The 18019-nt window shown below is 39.6% G+C and overlaps 1 protein-coding gene and 1 long non-coding RNA gene across 2 annotated transcripts in view; one reads left to right on the top strand and one right to left on the bottom strand.

Moving 5' to 3' along the window:
* The window catches only part of col5a1 (procollagen, type V, alpha 1), a 247044-nt gene that overhangs the window by 97798 nt on the left and 131227 nt on the right, over nt 1–18019 (bottom strand). Inside the window, exons 5-9 of the mRNA XM_034192658.1 lie at nt 12587–12718; nt 9143–9232; nt 6961–7371; nt 4311–4925; nt 4156–4212 (exon numbers count right to left, since the gene is read on the bottom strand). Of these exons, the coding sequence (XP_034048549.1) occupies nt 4156–4212; nt 4311–4925; nt 6961–7371; nt 9143–9232; nt 12587–12718 (1305 nt within the window). The remainder of the gene's footprint in view (nt 1–4155; nt 4213–4310; nt 4926–6960; nt 7372–9142; nt 9233–12586; nt 12719–18019) is intronic.
* Nucleotides 1032–16065, top strand: LOC117529796. Its single transcript, XR_004566104.1, has 3 exons — nt 1032–1107; nt 2602–2609; nt 16055–16065. It is a non-coding gene; the product is annotated as an uncharacterized LOC117529796 (long non-coding RNA).

The following is an 18019-nucleotide window of genomic DNA, read 5'->3' as shown; positions in this document are numbered from 1 at the left end:
TTTCGTCCACATGGAAACGCGTGTAAGCGTAGCCGCACAGGTTACGTACCGTATTGCTGTTTCATTCACACAGAAACGGGTGTAAGCGCATCCACATGGGTTACAAACTGTATTGCCGTTTCGTCCACACGGAAACAGGTGTAATCGTAGCCCCATAGGTTACGTACCGTATTGCCACTTCCTCCACACGGAAACAGGTGTAAGCGTAGCCACATAGGTTACGTACCGTATTACCGTTTCGTCCACACGGAAACAGGTGTAAGCGTATCCGCATAGGTTATGTACCATATTGCTGTTTCATTCACACAGAAACGGGTGTAAGCGTAGCCGCATAGGTTACGTACCATATTGCCATTTCATCCACACGGAAACAGGTGTAAGCGTAGCCGCATAGGCTACGTACCGTATTACCGTTTCGTCCACACGGAAACAGATGTAAGCGTAGCCGCATAGGTTACGTACTGTATTAGTTTCGTCCACACGGAAACAGGTGTGAGTGTAGCCGCATAGGCTACGTACCGTATTACCGTTTCGTCCACACGGAAACAGATGTAAGTGTATCTGCATAGGTTACATACCGTATTGCCGTTTTGTCCACATGGAAACGCGTGTAAGTGTAGCCGCATAGGTTATGTACTGTATTGCTGTTTCATTCACACAGAAATGGGTGTAAGCGTATCCACATGGGTTACATACTGTATTGCCGTTTCGTCCACAAGGAAATAGGTGTAAGCGTAGCCGCACAGGTTACATACCGTAATGCTGTTTCGTCCACATGGAAACGCGTGTAAGCGTAGCCGAATAGGTTACATACCGTATTGTTGTTTTGTCCACATGGAAACGCATGTAAGCGTAGTCGCATACGTTTCGTACCGTATTGCTGTTTCGTCCACACAGAAACGGGTGTGAGTGTATCCACATATGCTTCGTATCGTATTGCCGTTTCGTCCACAGTGGCTGAAAACAATACTTTTTAAAACAAAGTCCCACAGTGGATGAATCAGAAAACATCATTCTCACATCTTTGCGTGGACAAGCAATATGGAACTTTTCTGAAATGATGATGTCATAGCCCCACCTCTCTAACATCAGCCACTCATAATGAATGTTGTTGTTGTTAACAGTGTAATTTAACATGCTTTTTTTTTTTGTCTTGGTGGATCCTGAAAGGGATTTATTGTCATTGCAAGCAGAATCCTGAAGAGACAACGGATGGCTGTGGTGAACGCTGGTCGTGAGTAAATGGAGCGCTGTGATGCTAATAAAACAATACCGGTGCAAAGCTAGCAAGACAGATAAAGGAATACCTTATCATATTTTATCTTAGATATATTGTTCAGCAATACAGTATATCTAAATTTACAATTACGCTACATTACAAATTATACCATTAAATTGGATAACGTCATTGTAATTATGACATATAATTTATATGAGATTTTCAAATTAAAGCTGCTTCAAACTAATGAAAAATCAGTTATAAAAACTGTCGGTTTACATGACATCAGATTAATTGCATATACTGTCTGTCCCAATACAGATCTGCACCACGCGTAGATTATCTTCATACCTATGATAAACTCAAAATACAAGAACATTCATTCATAGCATTTACAACGAAATTTAATTTTTCAATCATAGTAGTTGAGTAGAAGAAGAAAAAAAGGGGTGTGGGGGGGGGGGGGGGGGGGGGAGACAAATTACGCATAAGCCAAAAAACAATGACATATTAAACATCTCTACATATATATATAACTGACAGAGATTCCAATTAGTTGGTAGCAAGCAGGCTGAAAACAACAGTACCAAATATACTTGACTCCAGCCAGCTGTGGTGACCTCAGATTCTCCTCCGTTGTTACTGAATGCAATGAATGCTGATCAGTGCCGGATTTTCAGCTGATACTGTATGTGATAATCAGTAAAACAGACATTTTGCTCTTCATCAGTTTGTGCAAGTGGTGAACACTACAACCGAAATGCAACACGGATCTGGTTTCAAACAAGACTTCTGTCCTCGTATGTGATGTTTATATATTATACTTCATGTGCTGCATGGATTTCACTGGGTATTCTGGTTTATTTCCGCAAAACTAATTTTTTCTAAATACAAGACAATTCTAATTATCTGCTCTTAAAGAACTTGGACTGGAGATATGTTACGTCATGCCTGTCTTCACATAGTGTGCGACCACTGGTTTCATTGAAAGTTTCATTGAAATCCACCAAGTGTCTTCAGAGGAAGTGCACTCATAAGACTATCAACACAATCAGAGGGACAGGATGACTCATGTGTACCCTTTTGTATGTGCTGGAGAGCAAACCAAAAAAAAAAAAAAAAAGCAGATTATACAAGCGAAGCGGCGCAAAGCTTGCTCATGGTGCACTGTCTCCCAAACAGGAAGTGCCAAATTTTGAGTCCACAGTGAAACAGGAAATATTAAATATTTAACACTTCCTGGATTGACAATAGACAAGCTCTCATGGGATCTCATGGGAATTCAGTGGCAAGTTGACACTGAAACAGGAAGTGCCAAATTTTGAACCCGCAGTGAAACAGGAAATGTCAAATGTTGAATACTTTCTGGAGCTACAGCAGAGGACATGTTGTTTTTACGCTGCTATGCTTATCCTCTGTAAGGTTTTTGTGTAACTTTGTCTTAATTTTTTTTTTAAAAAAAGGGAAAAAAAGAAAAAAAGAAAAAATGGAGATCTCGCAGGAATTCGGTGCATAGTCGAGAGTGAAACAGGAAATGCTAAATGTTGAGTCGACACTGAATCTGGAAACGCTAAGGTGGGAGGCAGCACACACCTTGACAGCACATGAGGTCAGTGATTATTGTGTAAATTGCATGATCATTTCTATCCATGCTAATGCTCCCCAAAAGCATTTACTGAAAGTCTGAAGGACCAAAATGACATGGTGAGATGCTGAAAAGCTTCGCTCATTCATGTCCGCGACTTATACATATTACAAATTCTTGTCTTCAGATGTCAGTGATGATCTGTATATGTGTTAGCCCTGCAGTACACTTAGTCAAGGTGTATCCAGCGTTAATGCCAAAGCTTCCTGGTCTAGGCTCAAAAGAAAAATGAATAGATTAATGTCTTTGGTTGGAAATGCACTGGGAGCCAATGCATTATCCCTCCCAGTTTTCATTTTGCTATTCTGTCATTACAGCTATATTACTTAGTTGGCTGTCTGGTATTATTGTAGTTTCTTATTATTGCAACCATGCTAGTAAGTTTACTGGGCACCTGTTTGTTTAATTGCCTGACTGTTAGCAGGATATCTCAAAAATGCAGTACCAGATCTCTGTGAGAATTGGTGGACAGGTCAGCCTTGGGTCAAGGACGAGGGCTAGATTTTGAAACATGCAGGTCTACATTAATTTTGAATGAATATTTTATGTTTCCTATTGACTTGAATGTAGTTTGGGTTTTGGGGACGAGGAACAAAAAAAACCTCACATTGTTAAAGACACTGATGCATCTGAGATGAGCTGACAAGACACACCGGGTGGTAATGTGTCGTGGAGCTTCACTCATTGATTTTACTCTCTCACACGTAAACATAAAGACACTCAGCCACACAGCCGCATATACAGAGTGGTGATCTGTGACGTTTGTTTGAAGTGAAACAGCTGTAGCTGCGTCACACATGAGCAACAAGAATTCCATCAGATTTTTTGGAAATAGGCACTATAATCTGCACAATGTATATTAACAGTATGAATTTAAATGGAATATCTTTTACCCATCACTTTTTTTTGGTCAGAAGTGAGAAAAATGACCTTTTGTCCTCCTTGTATTGACTCATTCCTGTCAAACCCCCCTGTGTTGACTGACACCCACACTGTGTTTAGAGATCAATGGTGATGTCTGCTTAGCGATTCTTCAAATGTTTATGTTGTTGCCCTGAAAACCAGCCAGCGTTAGACTTTGTCCATGGAGAAGACGAGAACATTCTGCCGGACCATAATGGCTGTGTTTGACCAACAGATTGCCACTCGGTGGTGAGAGTTGGCTGTGTTTACACGTGGATCATACATATGTGTTCTGGGAACACAACATCCACGTATGCTCTCATGTGCACATGAGCACATGCAGCCTACATCTGTTGGTTGAGTATGTTGTTGAAATAGAGATACTCACAGGCTCAATAACAGCCGGTTCTCCCTTCTGGCCCTTCTCGCCGTGAGCTCCATCAACCTGCACGGCAAACAGACACAAGCATAATCAGTCCTGTCATGATAATCACCCTCAGCATCCTACCCTCATTGGCAGTAAGCTCTTGTATTATTTTTCACCTGTCCATAGTATTCATCTCTCTCAGCAGGCAGCAATTTGTCTCCTTTGTCGCCATAATCCAGGTCATCGTAGCCATCGTAGATGTCTTTGTCTATGTCATCATAGTGTGTGAGGTCCTCCTCCTTGAACCCAGTCAGATTAGTGTAGTCCCCGTCGCCATCTACACCAAGGTTGGTTCCGGTGGCAATAGATCCTCCAGCGCCCGTCCCAGCACTGGCTGAGCCACCTCCACCAGTGGAAGACCCACCCACAGACACAGAACCTCCTCCAACAGATACAGAACCACCTCCGACAAACACAGAACCTCCTCCAGTAGACCCGCCACCAATGGTGTTGGTAGAATTACTGCTGCTTCTGCTGCCGCCGCCGCCGCCACCACCACCAGTGATGTCAATAGTACTACCCCTACCACCACCACTGATGTCACCTGTTCTGCTGATACCACCACCATCAACACCGATGTGAACTGTACTGCTGCCACCACCGCCAGCGCCACCGCCACCGCCAACGCTGATGTGAGTTGTTCTGCTGCTGCTACCACCTCCAGTTGTAATGTCATCGTGGTCCACTCCATAACTGTAGCCATCGCCATAGTCATAATACTGGGTTTCTACCTATAAAACATAAATAAAGTTTAGAAAGTCAAGTATTTTTAATGCTTTATAAACAAAATAAATGAAAAAGCAAAACCTACAACTTTGCAAAAGAGTGCTGCTGCAATGCAACGTTCAGGTTGGGGTAGGAACCAATAAAACAAAGGCTGTCCATTTAAAAAAAAACTAAATATAAACCAAACAAAGGCATTACATTTCCTCATAACCAACATGTTACAAGAATACACATATCATACAATTTTCCCCGAAAACTATAGCCAACATTTAGTCATTAATAACATATATTAAAACATTCAGTCATTTAAAATATGTTCAGAACCAAAATGAATCTGATAACTTTGTGTGAAATAATAGTTTATGTACCAAGCAAATCACCAAACATGATACTCCAACTTCCTAAACACAAATAATATAGGTATTAATGATAGCACCTTAATTAACTGTTTTTGTGTTTGTTTGTTTTTTCTTAATTGGAGTTGGTCCTGATTTGACAGAGATTGCAGGCATTGCCAGTGCAACAAATGTGGAAATGAATCTTTTAGGGAACAGGTGAAAAGGAGATTGTTGAAATTGTTAAAGGGTTTGGGAGTTAAATAAATATTTTTAAAAAATCAACAGACTGCAATGATATTGATATGTAACTGGTAAATGATATTGAGCATGTGGTGAAGCCTCCTAGATGCATCTGCAGTCATTTGCTGGAAACTGGTGAGTTCCCAAGTAAGATGAAACCTACTAAAGTGATACCCATATTCAAATTTGGGGTTAGACACATCCTCACAAAGTACAGATCTGTCACTCTGCTTTCACAAGTCCCTAAATTCCTGGAGAAAATATGCCATTTAACATGTGGTAATTTTATTACAAAATACAATGTAGTGTGCAAACAATGATATGGATTCAGAACCAACAGAACAACATTGTATGCACTCATATAATTAGTGAAGTGAAGGAAGAACTATGAAAGTGAAGAACTATAGAATCAGATATGTAGCATTTTCGTGGATATTCAGTTATCGCAAGAATAGGGACCAATAGTATGTGCAAATTAAAACGTTTAAATCCCAACTAAAGACAAATTGCGGGGTTCCTCAAGGGTCAGTGTTGGGACCACTGTCGTTCATTTTATGCATTAATAATAAAAGTGGCATTTTAAAAACACTAAAAACTATTTTATCTGCAGATGTTACAAACTTTCTTAACTGGGGAAATAATTTGTAACAGCTTTTGGTTACAGTACCAAAGGAAGGAAAGAAGTTGAAGAGATGTTTGATTCAAATAAAAGCCATGCTAAATTAAAATAAACAGTAATAATAATAACAATAATAATAATTTTTGGGAACGGGACAAAAAAAAATCAAACTTGTAATTCATGATAAATTCTACAGAAACAGAAAGAGTGAATGCAATTATATTTCTTGGAGTTATAGTAGACAACATATTGGGCTGGCATTCACATACAAAATATAGTTGTCAAAGTAAATTGCAATATTTTAAGTTAGAGATCTAATAAATCAGTGATCATTAAATATTTTCTCATGCTCCTTCACACTCCTATGCATCAGTTACTGCATGGCAGTGTGGCGAAAATAATCACAAAACAAACACAATTAACATCCATGCATTCAAATATTCCAATGCAAAAAGTCATTGTTTCTCAGTCAGAGGAGTTAATCTACAGAATAGCTGTGGTGATAAAATAAATCTTTAAGAATACCATACTGAATGGATATCCTATCCTCTTTGAAACAGGGAAAACAGAATGTTATTTATGCCACAGAATATAATTATGTTTTTGTTTGTTTTACTTTTCAACCTCTTCAAATTAACTGAAATTGAATATTGAAAACAGTGTCCAAGGAAACCCATGTCTGAGCAAATGAAATTGTAAAGATTACACAGAGAGAACATATTTTAACCATTTAATGGTGAGGACATTGATATCTACTACATACTATTGAAAAATGTGAGGCAGTTAAAGGGTTACAGACGTAACAACAAATCTTTTGGGCACATGAGTCATAATTCTACTTACTGCTGTTTTGTTGAGGATGGTTGTTGTGTCTCCTCCTCCAGTGGTGATGACCTTCCTTTCAGTTTCAGCTGCTGCAGATAAGTCAATATTTGAACCTGCCCCCAGGTCCAGCTTACCCTCAGTGCCAACACTGGTGGCTATGTCAGGTGTTGGTGACGACTCATAATAGCTGTACTGGTAGCTGTCTGGGTAGTTGTAACTCTCATCGGGGTTTGTATTGTCTCCATATTCAAAATATTCACCCGTGTCCGTTACATTTGTTGAGGTGCTGCTGGATGAGCCAAATGAGGAGCCTGATGCTGAGTGACTGGAGATGGAGGTTGAAATCTTACCATCGTTGTCACCAGTTCCACCATCGACATTTGCATCAACTTCCCTCACTGTAGATACCACAGTGTCTCCACCCGTCCCCTGTAATGCATATAAGATCTTACTTTTGAAAAGCACTGAACAACAATTTGTGTATTCTTGCATATCAGTCTGTTTTAAGGGGGTTTGGACGAGTAAATATTCAACTTGTTTAAGATTCAACGAAGAGGTTTATAAGAGAAGAGTAAGAGCAGCAATCACATCTGGAGCTGAGACATTGACAGTGAAGACAGTGCAGGAGATGTTGATGTTGCAGAAAAGACAATGGTGGAATAGATGAACAAACAAGGGAATCCAAGGTACAACAGAAGTAAGAGAGGTCATGTCAGGTCCGGGTGGATGTGCAGGTGCCATACATCCCCACATCCACTATACTACAGAACCACCTTGTGTACTGAATGGCAACCATCAAGGCACCCACCAGATCCTTCCAAAATAACCATCTACCTGCCACAGCCAGGCACAACACAAGAGATCCCTTGGCCTTATCCAGCCATTGGGGTCCTCAACAGTGCTGGCTGAATTAAGTATAAAAAATGCACCACATGGTCACAATCTCATAGCTGGTGTTCACTCAAAATACAAGTGCTACTTCTAATCTTACTCTCCTAAGTCCTCAGCCACACCAGGATAAACAGTGGTTCGAAAAAGCAGGCATGACTCATATTGGGGCAACCATATACACTCACCTTGCTCTCACACTGCAACCACAAATCCCTGAAATGGACATGTTAAAGATGGCGAACTGTTATGTGGCTACCCACAGTCAGTTGCGCAGTCAGGTGGTCACAATGACTGTGTGAGTGAAGGGGGCCAAATTGGCAATTACATGCAATATGTATTCAACAACACAGCAAAGGAACACTGACTCTATTACCATCTGCTGTTTCTGTGGTACAGAGCTGGCCAATGTAGTGTAGCACAAACAATGCAGGAGCACTGACTAAATTAAATTTAATATTACTATTATACTACTTGGATAATACAGTCTTCATTCAGCATTTGGGTTGAAAATACTGATGAATGTGAATTGTGCTCAGTGCAGAAAGCTACAAAATACTGCCTCTTCTGCCTCCATCAACACTCAGCCTACACACAACCAGCTGGTTATCACAAATCCTTGCAATCAGTTGCTGGCAGCAACATAACTCACTGCAATCACCAGGCGAACACCATTCTTTCCTAGTTGCTAGAAAGTTGCCATATTATTTTTACAGTCTGTTGACTGAGACATAAGTAACTGTTCATTTGACAGAAAGTCAAAGATCCAGCTATACCCAAGGATTATCCAAAGAGACCCATTACCCAAGACATCTATTAATTGCCTTAGGTCAGTGGTTGGCATCCATGTGTGACATTCATACAATCAGACTGGAAGCTGCATGACCTGAAAGACTTGGACCCTTGTTCTCATGCAAAGGTAATGGAGTTTTCAGGCACCTCTCTTCAGGGACCTCAAGACTCCATAAACTTTTCCAGAGGTCGGTTGATCTCAAAGGCTGAGGTCCCAGAGACATGAATGCCACTGCAGAGATAATCATAATCCTAATAATCATAATCTCACAATCCAAGATGGTGAGAAGTAAGAAAGATGTCTAAGAATGCAAAGGAAAGTAGTTTGACATCATTTAGATGTGAGAAAAAATAAATCTTAATTATGTTGGTATGAGACAGACAAGACCAAAATTTTAAATTAAATTGGATAAATGAAAGGAACATTTGAAGGAAAAGTGCCTGAGTGGGCAAAAGGTGCAAGACTTGCTTTCTTAGCAGAAATAAAATGTTGATAATATCAAAGATAAAAAGTGAGTACCGTGACTTCTTCTACTGTTGTATCCTCATAAGGCTTGCCGTCCGTCTCACCATAGTAAGGGTATTCATAATAGTAGCTATCTTCTGTTTCCTAAAGGGGAGCAACATTATATCATAGAGAAGGACAAGAAAAAGTAAATGAGTGAACAACTTTTACTGATGAAAAACCTGATTTTCATTCATGATAAGCACTTCTACCCAGATCCTGCTGGGTCTAGCTAATGCATGTGCCACAAAGTGGTCATCCATTAGAAGTGCGCGGGAATGTCTTTTACTTGAGAAAACCTCACGCTGCATCACCCTGTTTTAGTTTCTTGTAACTGAATGAGAACATTTATTTTTCAGTGGCTTCTAGTAAATAAATCTATCTCACAAAAACCATTAATTTATTTATTTATTTACATATCCTCAAGGCATTCTCTTTTGGCAAAGATAAAAGATCAAGAGGAAGTAACATTTTTTCAATCGCGAGTTCAAGAAAAAACATTTTGTGGCAATCTCGAAATACTGTTAAGTTATACACAAGCCTAAAAATACATAGGCTAAATATCTTTTGTTGTCTACTGTTACATCTGTATTTTCTGATAAATGAGTCACTTTTTGGACAAATAAAAAGGAAAAAAAAGGGGGGGGGGACGCAACTTAGAGTCCAAAAAAGGCATTATTTATGAATCTTGTAAGAGATCTGCAACACATCTTTAGTTGTCATACACACAGTGTATTGGAAAAGGACAAGGTGTTTGGATGCAAGACTAAGCAGACACTACATCACTCCTGAATATTAACGAACTGCAAACCCGGATTACACTGGTCTCTCAAACAAGCTACTGAAGGTTTCTGGGTCATCGTAGATTGGGAAGACTGGAAAAATAAACATGAAGTAGCAGATCTATGGATGTGTGCAGAGTGACATTATTAAAAAAAAGTTCTCTACAACCCTTCCCACCCCACCCCCACCCCCCTCCCCTCTGGCAAACACTAACCCCCCAATAAAGGACTTTCACGGTGTAACGTAGGTACACTACCACTGCGCCACCATACTATTCAGGACAACAAACAAATAAATAAGCACATCTGTAAACCAGTCTCTGTAAACAAGGGCTAGGACCATTACTGTTAACCCCCACCCCATAACTAAACCAAACCTAAATCAGAAATTTCCCACTAATAATAAAAATGGCTTCAAAATGGCCAGATATTCAAGGCGGTGTCCAATATGGCTACCTTTTTTTATTGAAATTATCCAACAACACATAATGGATATACGTAATTTTCAAAATTATTTCAAGAAGAATATCTTAGGTCAAAATGAATAGATTTCTTGCATTGATCATCTCAATCATGAGCATTAAATTCAAAAAGGTGTCAATGTCCCCAAAAATGACAAAAAATGCATTAATAATAAAAGTTCATCATATTTTGGCAGCCATTTTGGTAATTATTTTTATTATTAAAAGCATCTATTTTTGCCTTTTTTATTTTTTACTTTTGGAGACATCCTGATTGTGTTGTGTGGGGGTCATGTAAGGAACCTCTAAATGTTAGTTTGTGTTAGTTATTGTAGAGCAGGGGTAGGCAACCTGTTCCAGAAAGAGCCATGAGGGTGCAGGTTTTCTTTGCAGCCACTGACTCCACCAGGTGATTTTACTGATTAATATCACTTTGAGCAGATGGAATCAGTTAATCAGTGAAATCACCTGGTGGAGTCAGTGGCTGCAAAGAAAACCTGCACCCTCATGGCTCTTTCTGGAACAGGTTGCCTACCCCTGTTGTAGAGGGTCAAAGGGGTGGTCCTAGCTCACTTATTATTAACCCCAGTAATGGTGGTGTGCAGGTCACACGTGTACTTGCCAACAAAAAAGCCTGCAGTTTAAAATTTGGATATTTATATTAGGACTAAAAACAGAACATGGGAGAAATGTAAAATGAAGTTGTCAAAATAAAACGCGAGACACAAATTGGACTGTTTTGTATTTCTTGCTGAGGAATATATGTGTTGTCTTCAGTTGAACCTTTCACGTGACAGACCGTATTTACTGTGGATCACAAAGATCTGAAGTAACGATTATTGACAACGATGATGTAAAGATGGCCAACGGTGTTTCAGCAAAGCCAATCAGAAGAATATTTGGTGATTTTCTTGCTTATTTCAAAGATGTTCTAAGGTTTCATGCCATTGCTAAAAACTCCTCCCCCAAATCAAAGTGAATTTAATCTGAGGAAATGTGCAATTTATTTGTGCTACACAGTTGAGTGGTTGAGGTCAGTCCCCCACCCCTAATCCCCTTCAATCAGTTTTGGAAGATCTCATGGGGATATTGATGGGTTGAAAATAATGACAGGGTGGAGATTCTAATAACTTATTCAACCTCAATTAATGAATGAAGGAATTAAAGAATGAAGCTCCTAAATAAGATACCAGATGTTGATGTCACATGGCTGGAAACCACTGATCAAGATCTTTCATGTAATTTAGGAAGCATTAGTTACAAGAAATACCTCTTGGCTTATCACAAATTTAGGCTTGTCACCAATTTGTCAAAAGTGGTAATTTGGCTCTATATAAAGAAATTGAATTGGGGTGTGTGTGTGTGTGTGTGTGTGTGTGTGTGTGTGTGTGTGTGTGTGTGTGTGTGTGTGTGTGTGTGTGTGTGTGTGTGTGTATCCAGATTTAAGATTCAAACAACTTTAAACTTTAAAAGGACAATTCATATCACAGCCAATTACCTCAGACAAAAAAATACACCAATTGATCCACAATTATTACTAGTTGCACATAATAATGGCACACATCAGAATTAAAACAACCGCACATATGCATTTGATTGTTTATGTAACCTATACTTTGAAACAGTCTGTCATCCAAATTATGGCAATAAGAGTATGGGCTGCAGCAGCTTCCCGCACAGCCAGCAAAGCTTGTGGGAGGGTGGAATGGGGGGGCGCTGCAGCTATGTGTCGTGCAGCCTCCCAAAGTGGCAGAGGGGAGGCCAGGGTTGGGGTGGGGGAGAGGCATGCGTCATGTGTGCAGATGAGTTCATATCAGTCTCTGTCCGTGTGTGCATAAAGTCTGGAGTTGCCTTGACAACAGCAGACTGTAGGGGAGGGTAGATAGATAAGAGGGGAGTCTAATGCTTCACCAAGGCCGTTGAAATCCTTCTGCAGGAAAAAGAAGCAAGGGGGGTGTATATATATATATATATATATATATATATATATATATATATATATATATATATATATATATATATATATATAATGCTAATATGCTAATATTCAAAGAAAAAAAAAATCCAAACTTGACTTATTTTGGAAGCGAATTCAAGCAAGGATTGAGTCCATTATAGGTGAAATCAATAATGATGGAGCTCTGTGCACGGACACACAGAGTCAATCTCAATGCTTTTTGGCAGATCACACAAAAAGTCAAACTGATGTCACTCACAGTGTTATCTATGTTGGGATCCTGGTTCTGAGGCTGGTCGGGCACTGGCACTTCGCAGTCTGGACTGTAGTGCTCACAGTAGTCATAGGCAGCACGATGGTCTGCTACAATCATTAGCTGCTGGATGTCTCCCTAGAAACCAGAGAAAACAGGAAGTGGTGAGGCTCACTATAGTTATGCACACATGTAAATAAACAAACAGCGATGACAGACTAAGACGCCTTTCATCCAGAGTAAAGAATTAAAAGGTATTAAATGAATAAAGCTGAGGAAGAACACTTGTGTGCAGCATTATCACATGAAGAACAGGATGTCCTGAAGCTAACTCAAGTTAGATGATCGTTAAGTGGACTACATGATGAAGGACTTTGTCCGAGCTCCAACACTGCTATTTCACAACACAGAGTTTACAACAAGCACGTGAACATGGAACAACTGATGTAACTGCAGACTACAGTTCCATGTGTCTCTTAGAACACTGATTAGATAAATCCCTGTCTCCAGAATCACTCATGAACCTACTTACAATCAGGTCCATAAATAGTTGAACAGTGACACAATTTTTGTGCTTTTGCATTTGTACACCACCACAATGGAGATGAGCTGAAGTGATTAAGATGTGTTTGTAGTGTTGACTTTTAGACTCTTTAAATCAGGAGATTTAAGAAAAACATTGCTTTCATATTTAGGAATTATGACCATTTGTACACACAGTCCCTCCATTTTCAGCACCAACAATAAGTATTAGGGTGATTCTTTAACTACGGGCACTATTGGCCTTGTAAATGTAATTTCCACCACACCATTACCTTACAATATAAAGTGCCTTGGGGCAACTGTTTGTTGTGATTTGGCGCTATATACATGTGCTCTGATGTCACTGTTTATCTCCATAGAAACTACCCAAACAATCTTTCATACAAACTGTTTAAAGGGACATTAGTGTTGTGGTGGAAATTACGGCAATAGTGTGGGACAACTACATTTTGTTTAAAAAAAAACATCACAACAGTTGTATGACATTGAATACCCCAATTATGTTTTGATCATTTTAGTGATATTTTATTCAGAGATATTGTAAAACATTAGAAAAACGTTTCTTTACCATTCATTTTTATCATTGAAGATCAAAAGTCTGGGTGTGGGACAAGCACAAAACGGCAATATTTGCATATAATGATGCTGAAAAAAGGTGAAAAAGCCATCATAGACTACTAGAACAAATTTCTTAACACACTTTCATTGTAAAGATAACTATAAAAGTGTGAAATTTCCCCTTTTTTCTGTTTTTCATACAATATGATCAATAAGTGCCCGTAGTCTAAGAATCACCCATAAAGAATTATGGTATTTCCATACTAATCATCACTTTTATATCAGTTTCCTTTAGACCAGGCAGGGGATGGATACATGAAGATTTCCTAATCACTAAATAAGTCTTAGACTTAATTTATATGAACTATTAGTACAAACATTATAGTACTCTGGTAAATCTGTGTGGAGTAGGCTGTTGTACCAGAAAGACTTGAAAGGCAAGATAAAGTTGAATATTTTAGTACATTAAGATAATGTACAGAATGTTAAAATAGTCTATGGCATAGGACCCTGTCATGGCAGGGAGTACGGGTATGATAATCTCAAACTCAGTCACTGGTGGTGATGGGGTGGAGGAGGTAGCATCTGGTTGGTGAACTGTAAAACTGCAAAAGGTGGATTAAAATGCTAATGTTTTAATGTAGATGCATATTTAAAGTTGGTTGAGAGTTGTTGACTAGCAGGGAACAGCTTCTGTTTGGAGATTACAGCTGTTTTCATTTTTAATGAATACTTAAAATCTACATAAGTCTTTTTCGCAGAACTTACACTATGTAGTGTCTCCCAAAAACAATGCAAAAGGGAATCTGATTGTTTGCAATAGTACAGTTGTAGGTGATTAGAGAAGAGAGCTTCTGACTAGAGGATCCTCAGATCAAATCCCTGCTACACCAGACAACCACTAAGGTCCCTTTGCAAGGTCCTTAATTGCCAAGTTGCTTCTGGCATGCAGTTGAGTACCTTGCATTGCAGCACGATGACATGTGAATGTGAGATATTGTAAAGTGCTTCTGCTTTAGCATGATTATATTCAATTTTAGTGAGGGAAGCAACCAAGGTACCAGGAAAACTATGTAGGAGTTATTGGCTTCAGTGTCTCTGATTAGAGCAATTGTGGTTAGTGTGGCCATTGTCTGTTCCATCTCCAGTTACAACTTCATGTTGGAGTTGAACAGAGAAGGATTTTCTTCAAAAAAACATGAAATTTTCATGCCATTTTGCCACAAAGCACACTGGGGGACTCAAACTACATAAATTTGATCTGTATTGATCGGCACCATACTATTTTTCTTTACAACTGATGTTAATGAAGTAAAAGAAATATTCAGTGACTTGGAAGTTGTTGTGGTTCACATCCCTGCTGTGGTTTTTTTGTATTTAGTGGCACATTGTCAGTGTTGTATTTAATCCTACAATAATTTCAGTTTTGTTGTAGAAATTGTTTTGGGGTCCCTCCATGTTACTCTTTAGTAGTTTTACTTATGTTTTATTCTTTAAATATATATGTATTTCACTCTTGTTTGCTAAGTGTTATTGAGGCTTCGGTTTATTTCTAAATGTCTTACTTTGGTTTTATTCTAATGGCTTGTCAGGTTTAACCTACTTCCTGTTTTATTTTGACACAATCTTCTCTGTTCTTGTTTGGTTTGCTTTCTTCCTGTCTGTGCTCACACCTGAACTCATTCAGCCATCAGTGCACCTGCGGTCAATTGTAATCACCTTCCAGTCTATTTAAACTCTTATTTTCAGATTTCTAGTTCTTGGTTCATTAATTGTTTGTTGGAGGGGTTTTTTTGTGTGTGTGTGTGTGTGTGTGTGTGTGTGTGTGTGTGTGTGTGTGTGTGTGTGTGTGTGTGTGTGTGTGTGTGTGTGTGTGTGTGTGTGTGTGTGTGTGTGTGTGTGTGTGCGCGCATGCCTTGTGTTTGTGTGTTTCTTTGACGTCAAATGTCCTGGTTTAGACCTGTATTTTTGTTGTTGTTACTTTTTTACCTTTGATCCTGCTGCCTGATTTTTGGACTTTGTTCTTTAAACAGTGATTACCTGTGTATGACCTTGGACTAACATTGACTTTGATTAAAGAGCACTGTTTGAGCATATACTGCTGGTTTTCTGCATTTGGGGTCACATTAGAACACAAACACAACAGAAGTGTTCATGAATCCATCTCCTATATCCATCTCATGTTGTCTTAAAAAAACAAAACAAAAAAAAACCTGTGGAAGTAATTATTTGTATCCACATGCTGAGTTTGTCTGATTGTTTATGGGCTCTGAAAATTGAGGCACTGTGTTTTTTAAAAATGGATATAATTTCTAAATGTTAAGGCAATATTGCTGTTAAACCCTTGAATTAAAGCTGAGTCTACAGCACAAGAACAGCTTAATGGTTTCATCTCACCTCCACTGTGATGGTTTACAGAAGCAAAATGAACAAAACTGTCAGTGTCCAAATACTTATGGACCTGACTCGTGTGCAAGGCGACGGATGAGCCCTTGTGGATATGTGGCTTGTGCAGCTGATATAATAAGGCAGGGTGGAGGGAGACATTCAAACAAAGGGGAGAAATAAACAGCAAGAGAGAAATGATAAAGGAGATATAAAATAGAAAAACAGCAGACGAGAGAACGAGTAGGAAAAAGGAAAGAGGGGAAAAGGCTCAGAAGGATCCCCAGGCTACACAGGGAGCTGGGTGGGTGTGTGTGTGTGTGTGTGTGTGTGTGTGTGTGTGTGTGTGTGTGTGTGTGGTGTGTGTGTGTGTGTGTGTGTGTGTGTGTGTGTGTGTGTGTGTGTGTGTGTGTGTGTGTGTTCGCCACATGTTTCAGAACGGAATGCGTTTGACTCCAGAACGCTGTACTGTATCACTCCCAACATGTACTGATCAGGCTTCCAAATCCAGTGATGTCATTGAACATCAGTCAACACACGGCGTCAGCCGAGCCGGTACAACTGGATTTTCATGGCTGTGGGAATCCTGAAATGACACGACTGTGGGAACACGCTGCCACACAGGATGAAGTGTTTCTGATTATGTCCGACTGCCAAAAATCTGAAATCCATCAACGTCTTTCAAGCTTTAAATTCTGTGCAGACGGCTACTCTTCTGTGACAAACAAGACTGGATTTAATACGGGGATCTAACCTGGTGACAGCTCAGTGAGGAGCCCCGACTCCACTCCCTGCTCCACCCAAACATCCCACACAGAACGCCGTGTCTCAGATCCTGTCATAACCCCAGCAAAACACTCCTGCAGATGATTTTTCCTTTCCTGTGTCCTTGGCTTACGTTATCACTGGGGCTTTTGTTGGAGGCAAGAAAACAAATAGCAGTACTTCCTCTAAGATGAGGAAAAAAATGTATCACCTCCACCCTCCACCAACACTAGACCCACAGGTTCTAGATGTCACCATATTGGCAGTGATTGACTCCACTTAACTACCATCCAACCCTTAAAGAGGTGGTGCACGGGCAATACTGGTGTGATCTATACAGAATGAATGAAGCCCGAAGACTCAGTTACCAAACACGCTAAGGCTAATAGGCTAACTTGCTTCAGATGTTTGATTAATGCATATTTTTGATAAGTGAGAAGTGGTTTTCATAATGCATGGTTTAGGGCTGGTATAGAAATAACAGCTGCTCCATCTTGGATGGAATGCTACCAACGCCTGCTAATTATTGCTAACAGTGCTAACACACAACTTAAACTATTCTAAAGTTTTGCTCAATGGAAATACTGGCGCACAGACTTGTCAGATGTTTTGTTGGTCGTATAACCATACAGAAAGCCATATTGTTGCAAACATTTGTAATAAAATGCTCAAAAAGGACTGACTGGGTAAAGTCCCCCAGGAGCCTCTGCTAGTAACACCGTGGAGTCTGGACTCTTCAATACACAGCTGTCACTCAAAGTGACCCCACCTCCAATAATTCATAACTTTATGGTTTAACATAGCTTAAACTGCTGAGTTGTTTAAAAATAAAAATCACCCCTGTGCAGTTGTGAAGAACTGGGAACCCAGCTACAGAGATGAAAATTGTTTTTTGTACCAGGCTGTGAACATGTTAATCTCTGCTGTAAAGTTACAGATTTTAGCCTGGGCTTCTATGAGAGTGATTCACTTTAGAGCCAGCCTCAAGTGGTCATTCAGGAAACTGCAATTCTTGGCACTTCCATTTCTGCTTCATTTTCCAGCACCTGAGGATGGGGCTTGATTACGAGACTGGGAAGCTTTCAAATTTATATTTAAAGTCTAAATCCATACAGAGGTTGGATTGGTATCAGTTTAACAGCCTGTTTCTCCCCTAATTCTGGCTTCTCCATCACAGCTGCACTGAAA

Source organism: Thalassophryne amazonica, chromosome 17, assembly GCF_902500255.1.
Source record: "Thalassophryne amazonica chromosome 17, fThaAma1.1, whole genome shotgun sequence".
Taxonomy (NCBI): domain Eukaryota; kingdom Metazoa; phylum Chordata; class Actinopteri; order Batrachoidiformes; family Batrachoididae; genus Thalassophryne; species Thalassophryne amazonica.
Note: the sequence above shows the minus strand (reverse complement) of the source record. Positions and strands in the feature narration are given on the sequence as shown.